At 50.3% G+C, this 13,380-nt stretch overlaps 6 protein-coding genes across 6 annotated transcripts; 2 read left to right on the forward strand and 4 right to left on the reverse strand.

The window, feature by feature from the left end:
* Positions 1-453: 453 nt before the first annotated feature.
* Positions 454-2,305, reverse strand: AO090166000093 (putative MFS transporter; the record flags this gene model as incomplete). The annotated part of the gene is made up of 4 exons (XM_023237085.1): positions 454-520; positions 887-1,888; positions 1,944-2,080; positions 2,132-2,305. 4 exons carry the CDS (start codon positions 2,303-2,305, stop codon positions 454-456), a joined length of 1,380 nt encoding a protein of 459 aa, XP_023091952.1.
* A 712-nt stretch (positions 2,306-3,017) lies between these two features.
* On the reverse strand, positions 3,018-4,258 carry AO090166000094 (uncharacterized protein; the record flags this gene model as incomplete). Its single annotated transcript, XM_023237086.1, has 2 exons — positions 3,018-3,106; positions 3,601-4,258. 2 exons carry the CDS (start codon positions 4,256-4,258, stop codon positions 3,018-3,020), a joined length of 747 nt encoding a protein of 248 aa, XP_023091953.1.
* A 556-nt stretch (positions 4,259-4,814) lies between these two features.
* On the forward strand, positions 4,815-5,927 carry AO090166000095 (carbon-nitrogen hydrolase family protein; the record flags this gene model as incomplete). Its single annotated transcript, XM_001822824.1, has 1 exon — positions 4,815-5,927. One exon carries the CDS (start codon positions 4,815-4,817, stop codon positions 5,925-5,927), a length of 1,113 nt encoding a protein of 370 aa, XP_001822876.1.
* Positions 5,928-6,139: 212 nt separating this feature from the next.
* On the reverse strand, positions 6,140-7,052 carry AO090166000096 (uncharacterized protein; the record flags this gene model as incomplete). The annotated part of the gene is made up of 2 exons (XM_001822825.3): positions 6,140-6,620; positions 6,673-7,052. 2 exons carry the CDS (start codon positions 7,050-7,052, stop codon positions 6,140-6,142), a joined length of 861 nt encoding a protein of 286 aa, XP_001822877.3.
* A 1,370-nt stretch (positions 7,053-8,422) lies between these two features.
* Positions 8,423-10,131, reverse strand: AO090166000097 (FAD-binding oxidoreductase; the record flags this gene model as incomplete). The annotated part of the gene is made up of 4 exons (XM_023237087.1): positions 8,423-9,058; positions 9,126-9,523; positions 9,602-9,818; positions 9,901-10,131. The coding sequence occupies 4 exons, from the start codon at positions 10,129-10,131 to the stop codon at positions 8,423-8,425; spliced, it is 1,482 nt and encodes a 493-aa protein (XP_023091954.1).
* A 1,226-nt stretch (positions 10,132-11,357) lies between these two features.
* On the forward strand, positions 11,358-12,616 carry AO090166000098 (zinc-binding alcohol dehydrogenase family protein; the record flags this gene model as incomplete). Its single annotated transcript, XM_001822827.3, has 5 exons — positions 11,358-11,490; positions 11,550-11,684; positions 11,744-11,947; positions 12,006-12,379; positions 12,434-12,616. The coding sequence occupies 5 exons, from the start codon at positions 11,358-11,360 to the stop codon at positions 12,614-12,616; spliced, it is 1,029 nt and encodes a 342-aa protein (XP_001822879.1).
* Positions 12,617-13,380: the final 764 nt, after the last annotated feature.

The following is a 13,380-nucleotide window of genomic DNA, read 5'->3' on the forward strand; positions in this document are numbered from 1 at the left end:
CGAATGAATGGAATAAAATATCTGGAAAGGAAAAGGAGCAGAGGTTCAATTACTGCACGGAAAAGGTAAGGTGATTTTCCGGACGGTCAACCCCGCAATGATACTCATGTCAAGCCCTAAACCGGTGGGAACTAGTAGTCTTGGAAGGAATGGGACGTCCAATTACCACTAATGGATTGATTATAGACGCTGTACTGGATACTTAGCACTAGGCCCAGCCATCGAGTCAAATCGGTAGTCTCATAGCATTCATACGCAAAGTATATGCTTTATCCGAGGAATAGAGCCAAGCGGACAAGAGAAACCAACTTTAACCTCGGTCACAGGTAAAACAGGAGTTAAACTTATGTTACAAATGCAATTGGGGCACTGTCATGGAGGACTATCACTGAGTATCGTTTCCGTGTCGGAAAAGCAAACCGGAAAAGCAAGAGGGGTTGACGTTTTCCGACCCTAACTCGCAACTGAGTTACTCAAGTCCAACGAGTTGACACAATATGTAGTACTGTAGCAAAGATCACTTGTACAGATTAAGGGCAGTGCATATAAGGCAAAAAGAGCAATGACAGAGAAGAAAGAAACAGTTCTCGCCAACGCGCTTGCGAAATTACATCTTTACTGAGAGGTCCGCCTTTCGGCTTGCTTTCAACTGTGTTGGTAATCCTTAATATGACATGTAAGTAGTATCTTCCTCAATATTATCATAAAAAAAGACACCGCCCACTGACTAATTCTGCTCTTACTTCAATAGGCATAGAGGTTGATTACCCCCGAGTCTACTTCCCGAAGCTTTCTGTTTTCTCGCGTCAAGATAATTCGCATGACCCAAGCTAGAATGACCACTCCGACCGAAAATCCGATACTGCAATACATTGCGAGGCCAAACCGTGGAGCGTCACTGTCAGGCCAAAGGTAAGGCGTGTAGACACTGGCCAAATTACCCAATGTATTGGTAATGGCAATTGCGACTGCCTTCTTCTCATCGGTTTGACCCAGCGTCGCAGCAGTCCATGCGATGTTGATATTATTCACCCCATAGGTGGCACCCACAAATAGGATCATGGCGAAATACCGCGCACCAATATTCAGGGTCCCGCAGGCAACCGCGAAACCAATAATCGCGAGGGCTTTCGAAACGGTAACATGCCAAGTACGTTCGTTGAAGTGTCCCGAGGACCATGACACTGCGACGGACGTGAACGTAGCGACGAGATATGGAGGGCAGGTGAGAACCAGTGTTATCGTGGAATTGAAGCCAAGAGTTTTCACCACGGTCGGCATGAAGTTCTTGAACCCGTTCGCCGACAGATGTAAATTGCACATCAAGGCAAAGATCCATGTGCGGTAATCCATACAGGCTTCGCGGAGGCCAACCCACGTGCTGGTGCCTTCTTCCCTCTGCGTAGTGTCTCGTTTGATCCGCTCATCAGCAAGTTGTCGCTCCTCAGGGGTGAGCCATGCCGTCGAGCGGGGTGCGTTTGGGAGTAGGAAGAAGGCGACAAGAGCGACCCCGACAGTTATTACCCCCTGGATGAGAAAAAGCCACTGCCACCCTGCAAGGCCGTGTTTCTTATCAAGACCAGCAAATACGCCGGCGGCTATCAGGCCTGAAAAGGCGCTGGCGAGCATGTTGCCAGTATAAAGAATAGCCATGCGAGTGGTCGCCTCTTTGCGAGTGTAGAACAAAGATATCATGAAAAGCGCTCCAGGGTAGAATGGTGCTTCGACGAAGCCGAGCAGAAGTCTACATACGAGCATGCTGTGGTAGTCTTTGACCAGACATGTGAGAGTAGAGACAATTGCCCAGGCCATCATAAACCCGGCCATAAACCAGGAAGGCCGGATTCGATTGAGAAGCATGTTGGAAGGTACTTGGCCAAGAAGGTATCTGGTCATCCGGGTCAGTATATGCTCCGTAGACGTAGTCATCACTGGGGTCATACCCAACAAAGAGAATGCTAATACATGTATTATACTCCGTCCCCTTTAATTTTAGGTCTTCAGAGAGACTGCTGAGCTTGCCATTTACCATGGCATTGCGGTCAAGAAAATTCAGGAAGTACATTAGCCAAAGGATCGGCTAGTGATCGTCAAAATGGTTCAATTTTCAGGAGTTTAGGGCGGACCAAACCATCATGTAGAGATCAATCTTCCTCACTAAAGCAATCTCCTTGGGGTTGACCTTAGCGAAGGAGCCAAATCTATCATATTGTGGGGCAGACGAAGACTTCTCAGGGTCCCCCAGGTACTCGACATGGTCGGTATCATTTTTCATAGAGCTATCATGAGGAGACGTGGTTGCCATTGCGATCGAACTTGCTTGGAGAAGACAGTCCTTGATTGACAATGCTAAGAGAGGACTGGGCATATCAACCAAAGGAGATGCCTCCTTTTATACCTGATTAGCTCGTAGGCTTGAGCTAAATACGTAGACTTCCATGTCCCCACATCTCCGCAACAAGATAATCCGGGGTAAAGCAGTCCAACACAATTGCCGACAAGAATGGTATGCCAAGCATGTTGCGGGGGAGCCCAACCGTAAGCGACGTACGTGAAGTCAAGCTGGAGGTCAATGTTCAACCTCCGATTGGATCTACAGATTGTTATCGGATATATCTGTCCATTTCCGACGCTCAATTGAACAAGCTTTCTTGATACCGGAAAACGTGCTGCCATTGCGGATGGATCACATACCTGATGTGTAGGGAACTGAGATTGTGTTGTAAGTTGGCGATGTTTCCAACGAAAGATCTGGTTTGATCATTGTGTTCAATGTACCAGAGTGGGTCGCATGACGCTGGGCCGACATACATGAATGTCATTAATGCATTTCACTTGATGCCTCCTAGAATACCGATGTCTTTATAGGGAATCCAAAGAGTTACATGACGATTTCGAGGAAAACGCCATAAACGCATCTACCTCACGCCATACATACGTTACCTCTATAGCCGGCATACGACAAGTTCACTTTGCTTGAACATGTTTTTCCGATTGATACCAATGCGTATAGAGCTTTACTTCTGGCATGATGAAACGCCCGGCGATGTGGAACCAGACCAGGTATGTCCAAAGAGGAAGAAAAAGGAAAGGTTTAATGGCCTATCTGTGGTCCAGCGTAGCGCTTACTTGCAGCGAAACCGCGATTTGCGTAGTTTTAATTTCTCGGACGTAAATCACTAACTTCGGTGAGGGATACACATTTTATCATGCCAGTGCCCGGCAAGCAATTGAGATATTCGAAATGTGCATCGCCGCGCCTTAGTACCGAGACCTCATGCCACGTCCGAAATTTTCGTCTATCCCCGAAAGTCTTCGCATGCCGAATGGCACCAGTATATATAGCCAGATGCGATGGGTGCTTCTTAGCCCAGATTTCCAGGTCAGCAAGGCTTCTGAAGAATCCGGTCACACAGGACTCGTTTGACTGCCCTGACCATTCGGGCGAAGAGGTGGGAATGTTAGATAGGTATCTCAGTCCCATGGAACCCGTCTCGGAGGGGTTCTGCCATAAGTATGACAGGCCCTCTCGGAGAGTCGGTTCCAATTTGTCTTCATAAGAACGTTTCTCATCTTCGTCGCAATTGTTCCAGAACTGACCAGTCCGTATATGTACCACGTTATGGAAGTTGGTACCCGTGAGGTGCTTGCCCAAGGATGTCGACATAGCATCAGGAATTGCTGTTGCTGTGGGATTCTCATCCTGCTCAAAGAGCTCAAATGCCGAATCAGGAATTCGATCCCGAGCAGCGCCCCAGTATGCCGAGTATGAATGCGCTACGGTCTTTGTGCCCGGCAGTCGAGCCAGGCCAGGCAGATAGTCTGTCCCTGAGTAGTTTGTCTCCAGACGAGAAACGTGACTGACAAACCTCTCACACCAGAGACCCACTGTCGGCTGAATCGACTTATCGAGCTTTTGGTACAGTTGAGTGAGATTCAATCCTTTGATACCGTTCTCATACTTTGATTCCGTATCCCAGTAGCATGCAAAGACGAGTGAATCTGGGGTGTCGTCACCGTCAATCACCCGAAAACGCTCCACCGCAGCAGGCGCGTTGTCCTGGTCTGTAGCGAGCCACCGCTCGATCGCCGCGAGGCACTTCGTCAGCCCAATATCGAGTCCATGATGTCGTTGAACCCCAATATATGTAGTAAATACTCTGTCTATACCGTCTGCAAAGTGAGCATACCATCGAGGTATAGGGGGAACATGATTAGCTGGTCGGCGTAGAGGGAACCTTCTGGCAGGACAATTCATAACTGGCAGAGTTGGGGGGTTAATAATCGTCTGCGATGCAAAGGCTGTTCACCAAGGGATAAACGCTATTTTAGTAGTCCATAGGGTTACATCAAGGCCATTCATTTTGAATAGTGGAGCAACTGGGGCTGGTGACAAGACCTCAAGTCACGTAATGTCTAAATGTCACCATATTAGAGGCGGAAGGAAAGCGGAACGAGAGCGGAACGGACCGCAAAACCCGATTGGAGCCCGGACGTAGAGATGTTCCGAACCGAGGCCATAGATGTGGAGTCGTGACCCTCACAAGCCCCCATTATACATACAATCTTTGGTTAAAAGCATTCCTGGTTAGAATTATTACTGTGTGCTGTCCCCTCCTTATCGGTATGGTGCTATGTAGAGGAGGATTTATATGTGCTGTGGATCGAGTAGAGTGCAAAGGAGACCCTCTCATGCTGCTCCGTTAAGTTTCTTGGCTTGGGGTAGGTTTGGGGAAGCATAAAGGTCTTTGTTATATATCTAGTAGCGCCCTCTGTCTCCTCGTTAGAACCAACTTTGAACACCGTCGATCGCAATGGCCACTCAGGTTCGACTTGCTGCCGCCCATGTCGCCCCCATCTTTCTCTCCGCTCATGAAACAACACACAAAGCAATCCACTTGATCGAACAGGCTGCTAAAAACAAGGCAAACCTTATCGCGTTTCCGGAGTCTTTCATATCTGCATTTCCCATCTGGAGTGCCCTGCGCCCGCCGACCGAGAACCATGACCTCTTTCAGCGAATGGTCCGGGAATCCATCCACGCAGACGGGCAGGAGATACAGGCGGTCCGCGCGACTGCGAGAAAGTGCAACATCATAGTGAGCCTTGGCTTCCCGGAGAAGGCCCGCACAAGCAGTGCAACCTTATTCAACTCGAATATGATCATTGGAAACCGGGGGGATGTTCTCGTCCATCACCGGAAACTCGTGCCGACGTTCTTCGAGAAACTGACTTGGTCGCCTGGGGATGGCTATGGACTGCGGGTTGCGGATACAGAGTGTGGGAAGATTGGGGCCCTTATCTGTGGAGAGAACACCAATCCTCTGGCTCGATATGCTCTCATCGCCCAGGGCGAGCAGATCCATATCTCGACCTGGCCAGCCATATGGCCAACCCGGTTGCCATCGCAGCCTGTGGCGGAAAAACACAATCCACAGTCTGATGCAATGGGAAAATCAAATTATGACAATGTAGCGGCGAACAGAATCCGTGCGGCAGCCCATTGCTTCGAAGCGAAATGCTTCGGAGTTCTCTGCGCCGGGATGTTGGGACCCGATGCGATTGATATCGTTTCCTCTAGTTCATCCAGTGTTAAACAGTCCATGGAGCAATCCCAACGAGCCGCAACTATGTTCCTCAACCCGACTGGGGCACCCATGCAGGGATTTGTGATAGATGAAGTTACATCGGCTCAGCATTCTGCCGATTTCCTACAAGCTCGGGAAGGCATCCTGTACGCCGATGTTGATCTGACCGACTGTGTTGAGGGCAAGCAATACCACGATACCGCCGGTGGCTACCAGCGGATGGACGTCTTTGATCTCCAAGTAAATCGGACCCGTCAACAACCAGTCAGATTCACTGACACAGTTGACTTGCAGCCTGACCAGGTCCCGCACAAGGGATCAAAAGGCAGGCGGGACTAGCGGGCTTCGATCAGAATATGTTGTGCCTCCACTGCCACAGTCTTCATTGATTCGGTAAGACCAGGACCAAATACTACAGAATGATATACTACTGAGGAGGCCCGAAACCCGACCAGAGATTAAGAGGGATCTCAACCCACAATATGAATGGTTAGATATGCAAACCAAATTTGTACCTCCTACTACCCACTGGCACAATGACATTTAATGATCTACATAATGAGCGTGGGAGTTAGCTGGATCAAATTCGACGTCCAGCGCCCGGAGCCCTGTTGTGCCCAGATCTCTGGTAAGGTCCGGACAGCTGCAACAATATTTTGGAACTTGGTCTTTGCGAAAACCTGGTTCATGCGTTCTGTGAAGAATCGCCGGTGTTCTGGGTCAGTAGAATCGGCGGCGGCGATGAAACACACCCAAACAAGGGCATGCGCGCCTTGCTCATCAGGGTCAACGCGTGACACCAGCTGCTTCAAGCTCTCCAGTCGATCCCATAGGTCGTGGTTGGTAGTGGCTCGGAGGATATAAATTTGGGAAGCTTCGATAAAGGCCTGTCTGACCACCCAAAGAACCCTATTGTGCCTGGACTCGGGGGGTAGTTCATAGTCGGTCCAATCAAGGTAGTGGCTAGGGTGAAAGCCTAGGGCATTCATGCCTTGGGTTTCATTAAGCAACGGCTGTCCGAGAAATTGAAACCTGTACTCATCATTAGCGTCAACTCAAGGAATACAGGGCATTGCTGACTCACATGTGGGTTTGTTGTACAAGAAAGCGATAGGCGGGCGTCGCCTCCATTTGACAGAGGCTCGGCATCAGGGAGAGTAGTGTGCGCAGTAAATGAGAGTACTCGGGACTGCCTGTGATGGTTTCACCCACGAGTAGAACAATCAGGGTTGCCCACGTGCGAAGATTAACGATGCTGTCCGAGGATGCCTGCAAAGAATCGCGCCGAAGCCGGGAGATGATCGCTGCACGGCCAATTTCTGCTATGCCCTGAAAACCTGGATGTCGTAGAGCCAGATGCTGAGCCGCCACAGCTCGAATCGCCCCACGCAGGACTTCATCCTCGCATGCTAGAGGTAGGAAAATATCTCGGTAGCCATTGGAAACATTATCGAAGATGACCATGACTGGGGCTACTTGGCTGGCGACTAGCATGTATTAGCCACTTAGAGGTAGGACCCGGGAGAGGTGTAACTTACAATGCGAGAGGTACATTCGGTCTTCAGGACCCAATGAAGGAATCCATGGAATTATAGTGCTGCACAAGTCCGGAGCTCGCGACGACCAGTAATCACAACCCTTTCCTCCATCATTGTTGTACGAACCGGAGCATTCTTGCCATTCCACCTGGTCCTGCTGGGTTGTGGTGCCCTCGAAGTACCTGACTGACCCAACACGAGGTTTCTCACCTAGTGCATCTGGTGCTATTAAGGTTTCACTGGCACGAGGAACTGCGGATTTGCTTTGAGACTCAGAATCAAGCCAAGCCTGGCGATCCTTCACTTCTTGTACGGTCGGATATGTGCTAGCCTTTGTGGCTGCCGTTCTAGGTTTGCGCTTGTTACGATTTGGACCGTCGTCCTTCCATCGGATCTTCTGAGGCGTTGGAGCACCCGTGGGTGACTGATTATTGCAATGCGATTGAGGTGGCACTGTGGCCGGAATGGCACATCCTTTCAATTTCCCGCGCGTGGCTATGCCTGTGGAAAAGCGAAACCGACCGAGACCTGAGCATTCAATACCTTTTTTCTGGCACTTATAGCAGGTAGGATGGGCGCCGTCGCAGACAATCCGTCGCTTAGTACACTGAAAACACCCTGCAAGAGCACGTTAGCCGGTTGACTTTGAAGCCTCCCGAAAGGACTACGTTATCTGAAAGCGCACCTCGATTTTTAACACTTCTGGAGCTCATTTAGTCTGGGGTCACAGACTGGTATAGAACAAAAGGGCATTGTAGGAACGCTTGAATGAATGTTGCTGAATTGATTGCCGGTGGAGGTGTTTTTGCGGGGAAGTCCGACTTTTGTCTTGTTTGCCGTTAGTTGGAAGCTTATCTTATCACCCCGGATCAAGGATACTCCTATATCATCCATGTACGAGTATTTCGGGGAGTTCCCGACTCAGGTGGCTCGGAAGATGGTTCCTCCGGCCGCTAAGCGGTCCCACAATAGTTTAGGCCTAGCTAGTTTTAGATGGCCATAAGTTCCACAGGGAGCGACTCTTCGACCGTTGAGATATTATACAAAAAGATCTTCTGCGTTCTCTTACAAACACTATTAGCCAGTCTAATGGCAGGAGAACGCGCATTTTTCACGCTAACTGACCAGTACCGATCCTTTGTTTCTCGAAAGTGTGAAGCATCTTTGATTATCGTAAACCCTGCAGTCTCATCCCAGACCAGACCTGGAGGCTGACGAAGGGGGTGAGTTTATACATCTATATCCCGGCTCTTTTTACTTTCCTCCCAGACCGTCACCATCATTTCATCGTCGCCCTCAAGCGTCTGCGAGGGAAGCATAAAATCCAAACTTGTTGTAAGGATCAAACTTTGTCTTGATGGCCTGGAGCTTCTCGAGGCGGTCAACGTCACGGCCGTACACCTGCGGAAGCTGCTCGCCGCCCATGGCGTAATTGACATAAGAGTGGGCAATGTCACCATTGCGGCTAGCAACTTGGAGCCTTTCTCCGAAGTCGCGGGCAACGGCGAGCTCAGTCGGGTCATCACCGGACCAGAACAGGAAGGCAGCCAACATGTTGTGCCTGTTGCGCTCCTCCGGTGGAACAGCGTTGAAGCCATCGGGGAAGTCACGGACGCCCTTGCGGCCATACGATTCGAAGATGAAGGTGGAGGTGTTGTAGGTTTCAATGGCGACAAGGTCAGCGAAGATGTTGTAGCTTTCGCGCATGGATGCGGGGTCCCAGCGGACGATGGAGTTGGAGTAGCCGGCCCAGTTCTGACTCGGGACACAGACCCGGTCGTCACGGCCGAAGTTGGTGATGTCGAAGAGTTCGTTCCAGTAGATATCGGTAATGGTCTCCTCGTGAATGGGGCCGATGGCACGGTAGGCCTGAATGTACTGGGGAGCGGCAGTATCGTAACCCTGGTAGATGAGCTCCATGACTAGAACAGGCTAGAGCATTGTTAGCAAGTGCTGCTAGATGTGATCTGCGGCAACAAAGACGAGGCTAGTTATTCACCTTTTCAGCGTTGATCTCGGGCAAGTTGCGGTAGTAACCGTTCAGGACAACCAGGCCTGGATCGGCTATAGTGTCCTCGAGCTCGTTCCAGGCTTCGAAGTACTCTTCAATCCTATCGGCCTCATAGACCAGGGTCATAAAGGTCCATGGATCCGGATGGATGTCGTAAACCTTGACCTCGAATTCAAGGACAATACCCAAGTTGTGACCAGCACCACGAAGGCCCCAGAAGAGATCTTCGTTTTCAGTGGCCGAGGCAGTGACAACAGTACCGTTGTGGAGAGCGACCTTGGCCGAGACCAAGCTATCGGCAGCGAAACCGTGGTCACCCTGAAGCACGCTGTGGCCACCACCCAGGAGAGGACCCAGGATGGAGACGCACTCGCAGAGACCGTGGACTAGAGAAAGCATGCTTGTCAGTTGATCGTGCTTGGCCTGCTTGTACGGGATTCATGTGAGAGGGCTTGAGAGATTACCAGCTTGTTTTCCATACGGATACAGGGCCTGGACGACTTCGTATTGGAGGACACCGCCGCCGGCATATGCGGTGTCATTGTTGGGACCGAGACCGACGTGGTTGAGGCCACGCATGCGGATCTGAATTCCATCCTGGATCTTGCTGATATCGTCGGTCCAGCCGTGGGTGCCGGTGACGGCCAGGAACGGGAGTCCGATCTCGTTCGCGACTTTGATCTGTAACAGAGTCAGATAATGTTCTTTTCATGTTGAACAGCTCGTCCTGTACCGTATTCACAACATCGTCTTCGGTAGCTACGTCGACAACGGCGAGATAGCCCGGGTTGACGCGGGGAGCAGCAGCACGATGGGTAACGTCATACCATTTCTCGGAGTCGGGAAAGACAATCGTGGCGTTTTCGGAGAGCTGATGCGTGAGAAGCTCCTTGATCTGTGCCAACCTGGCCTCGGCAGTGCCGTTGGACGGCACTGTGGCCTGGACGGCAAAGCCGAAGAAGCCAGCTGCCAGGATGTTTAAGAGCTTCTTCATCTTGAATGACTGTACCTGATATTGCTCAGGCTGATCAGGTCAAAAGGCGCTGTTGGACGGAAAGGAGGACTGCGCTTCTAGGAGAGAAGAAGGGCGAGATGAGCCTGGTGGAACAATCCATCATTTATATTTTTTTTGACTGCTGTGGCCGAACATCACCAGCTGTCTTTGACAAACCCAGCTCTTGTTGGCATAGCTTAGAAAACTCATCGGTCCGGTCCAATGAAACTCTCGTGCTGCTATGTCTGGATGAAAAGCATTCACCGATACGACAGTCCAGCATTCGTTCGCGACAAATTCTACGTCGCTTCGAGTTGCGATTTCTTCGCAGACAATATTGTTACCAGCATCGTGAACAACACTCAACGGAGTCTGCAGTGGAGAGCACGCATGACCCTGCCTTACATTAGTTCTCTCGAGCTTCTTGCAATGCAGAATGTGCTCGAACCTATGCGTGACGGTTTGGCGGCGTCGGCGCCATCTATGGCGAGCCCCTGGTGATCGCTAAGACGCTGCAGCTGTTTTCCGCGGGGCCGGCGCTTGCACTTGCTGTGGGGAGTAAATCTCCTTGGCGGGCAGCAAAATGGAAGCGCTGCGTCCTATCCTGAATTTGGCTTAACTCGTGTGAATGTCCTTGCCTTGAATCAACGCTTGATCCACTGGGTTCGAGTACTGTACACACAAAATCAAGTACGGAGTATCTTCATCCTTTTTACTAGGGTCGGGCAACGCTTGAGCCATTATGAACGAAGCTGTTGAACGTACTGCGCTACAGACAAGCTCTCCCCCTAACGGATTGGTAAGCGGTCGGCCGCGATGTGGGTGCGCAATTTTTATCAACGAAATTGGTGCAAACCCGTCAAGCTCCACCGCCAATAAATGTGGGACCTCAACGATTGAAGGAAACTCCAGGCGCGCGCTGGTGTAGTCTCGGACATCTGCAAGCGCCAACGTCATACGGAGTACATTCAAGCCAAATGCGTGCGTTAAACACTCCATCTTTCGCAGCAATTCTCAGTCAAATTTAGTGTTCACTTCATTGGAGTGATGACGATATCAAGGTCGATTACAAATCTCACCGCGGGTAAACGATCCTTATAGATAGAGGCACGGGAACCCCCGCTAAGTTGGACACACATAAAACCTGCAGCTGCTGAGAAAGGAGAGACGATTCACCTTCAGAAGCAAGACGTCCATCGACAAGAATAGTACCCAGAACATCGAAAATGGCTTCTACCACCGCTACAGCTCTCGTCACCAAAGGCGGCAAGCTGTCCAAGGAAACCATTCCTGTGCCGACTCCAGGCGAACATCAGGTGCTGGTGAAGATTTCCTATGTCGCCCAGAACCCTACCGACGGTAAGTCATGGTTCCAGTTCCCCTCATCCTGTGATCGTTGAAGCTAAGCCTCTGTCTAGTCCAATCACTCGACGCCAATGCCTTCGGTGATGATGCGGTTCTCGGTTGTGACTTTGTCGGCACTGTCGAGAAGACTGGCGACAAAGTGAGCAGGATCAAGACTGGCACCGTGATTGCTGGTCTAATTTGGGGAGGTTGGTTACCGTCTCGGATATCCTCATTCTACTTATTATCTAAAGTTTTGTTTGAACAGGCGAGATCAAGGGGTTGGGTGGCTACAGCGAGTACACCCTCGCAGATGAGCGCATTTGTTTCCCGTTGCCCGAAGGTGTCACTCCCGAGCAGGCCTCCACAGTGCCCCTCGCCGCGTGCACAGCACTGATCGCTCTCTTCTCCAAGGACTGTCTCAACATCCCTCAGAACTCTGGAGAGACTGTTCTCATTTGGGGCGGCAGCTGTGAGTCGAATTGATGACATGTGGCGTATCAATAACATTGGGAACTCACGCATTGCAGCAAGCGTCGGACTTTACGCCATCCAGATCGCCAAGTACTACGGCCTCAACGTTGTGACGACTTGCAGTCCCCGGCACCACGATCTTGTCAAGTCCCTTGGTGCTAGTCACGCTTTTGACTACCGTGATGCTAAGGTGGTAGAGATCATCAAGGCTGCTACGAACTTTAACCTCAAGTACGTCTTCGACACCATCGGCAACGACTCGTCCTCGGTCACTGCATCGCACGCAGTCTCCGAACAGGGTGGCGGCCTGTGCACTGTTCGTCCGGGCAAGGCTTTCACCGAGAACGTGACCAAGCAGACTAAGGTGACGGATGTGCTTGTCTGGACGGCGTTCTTGAAGGAGCATAAATACGGGGAGTTTTACTGGCCTGTAAGTCACCGTTGAGATTGAACATCTAAAGTTGTTTATTAATCAGATTCGCAGCCGCACAAGGAGGACCACGAACTTTCAGCCCACTTCTTCGAGGAACTGCCCAAGTTGCTCTCTTCTGGAGTCATCACACCGAATACTCCGAAGCTCCTCGAGGGACTCGACTCTGTGCCAAAGGGATTCCAGGAATACCGTGACGGGGTGATCTCCAACTACAAGATCGTGTACAAGGTGTAAGAGCATGAGATGAATCGTAAACAAGTTGCGTCACTGTTTCGTATGATGCTCCTGCTAATGCTCCTTCACGTGCCGTTGCCAAATCGCTAGGTTAGATATAACTCTGATTTGTTATTCTGGAAGGCGAACTACGATGAAAATATAGTGGGCTCCTTGATACACCCAACACTAATCATGTAATACTTTTTGTTCCTTCGCTTCTATAGCATGGCTTAGACTATTTAGTATTCAGCATATTGGTAGGGTCATTTTGTGGTGCTTTTAAACAGGAGGACAGGAAGTTTACAGAAATATTGTCAGGTGAGTATTTTGTAACTTGAGCCTACAGCAATTCAGATTTGCTGACATCAATGTGTGATAGACGACGAGGATAAGCGCTTCTATGATTTGACTAGGTGTATTATTCTGTCAGCAGTAATGCATAGTCCCCTGGACAGTGCTGTATATCAAACGCTAGTTAGGACGAGGCACTGTGAGGTAGGAATGAACTACTAGCGTTACTCGCACTAAGTAAAGTAGACTATTCACACAAAGGGAGGCGAGAGTACAGGTCAAGGAATGACAGATCTTGATCGATAAAGTCGTCTTGACTGAAGTGCATAAGGAGATCGTCCGAAGCCTGTCCGATATTTCGCATGATACAGTCGGTATTCCAGATATCTAAAGAGACAGAGGACCTGACTCTAACGTGGTCTCCTACAGACAGGTTAATGACTGTGTCCAACCTTTAAAAGAGGATATGTTCCGCGGAGGGAAGGATACCG

This window comes from Aspergillus oryzae, chromosome 4, assembly GCF_000184455.2.
Source record: "Aspergillus oryzae RIB40 DNA, chromosome 4".
Lineage (NCBI taxonomy): Eukaryota > Fungi > Ascomycota > Eurotiomycetes > Eurotiales > Aspergillaceae > Aspergillus > Aspergillus oryzae.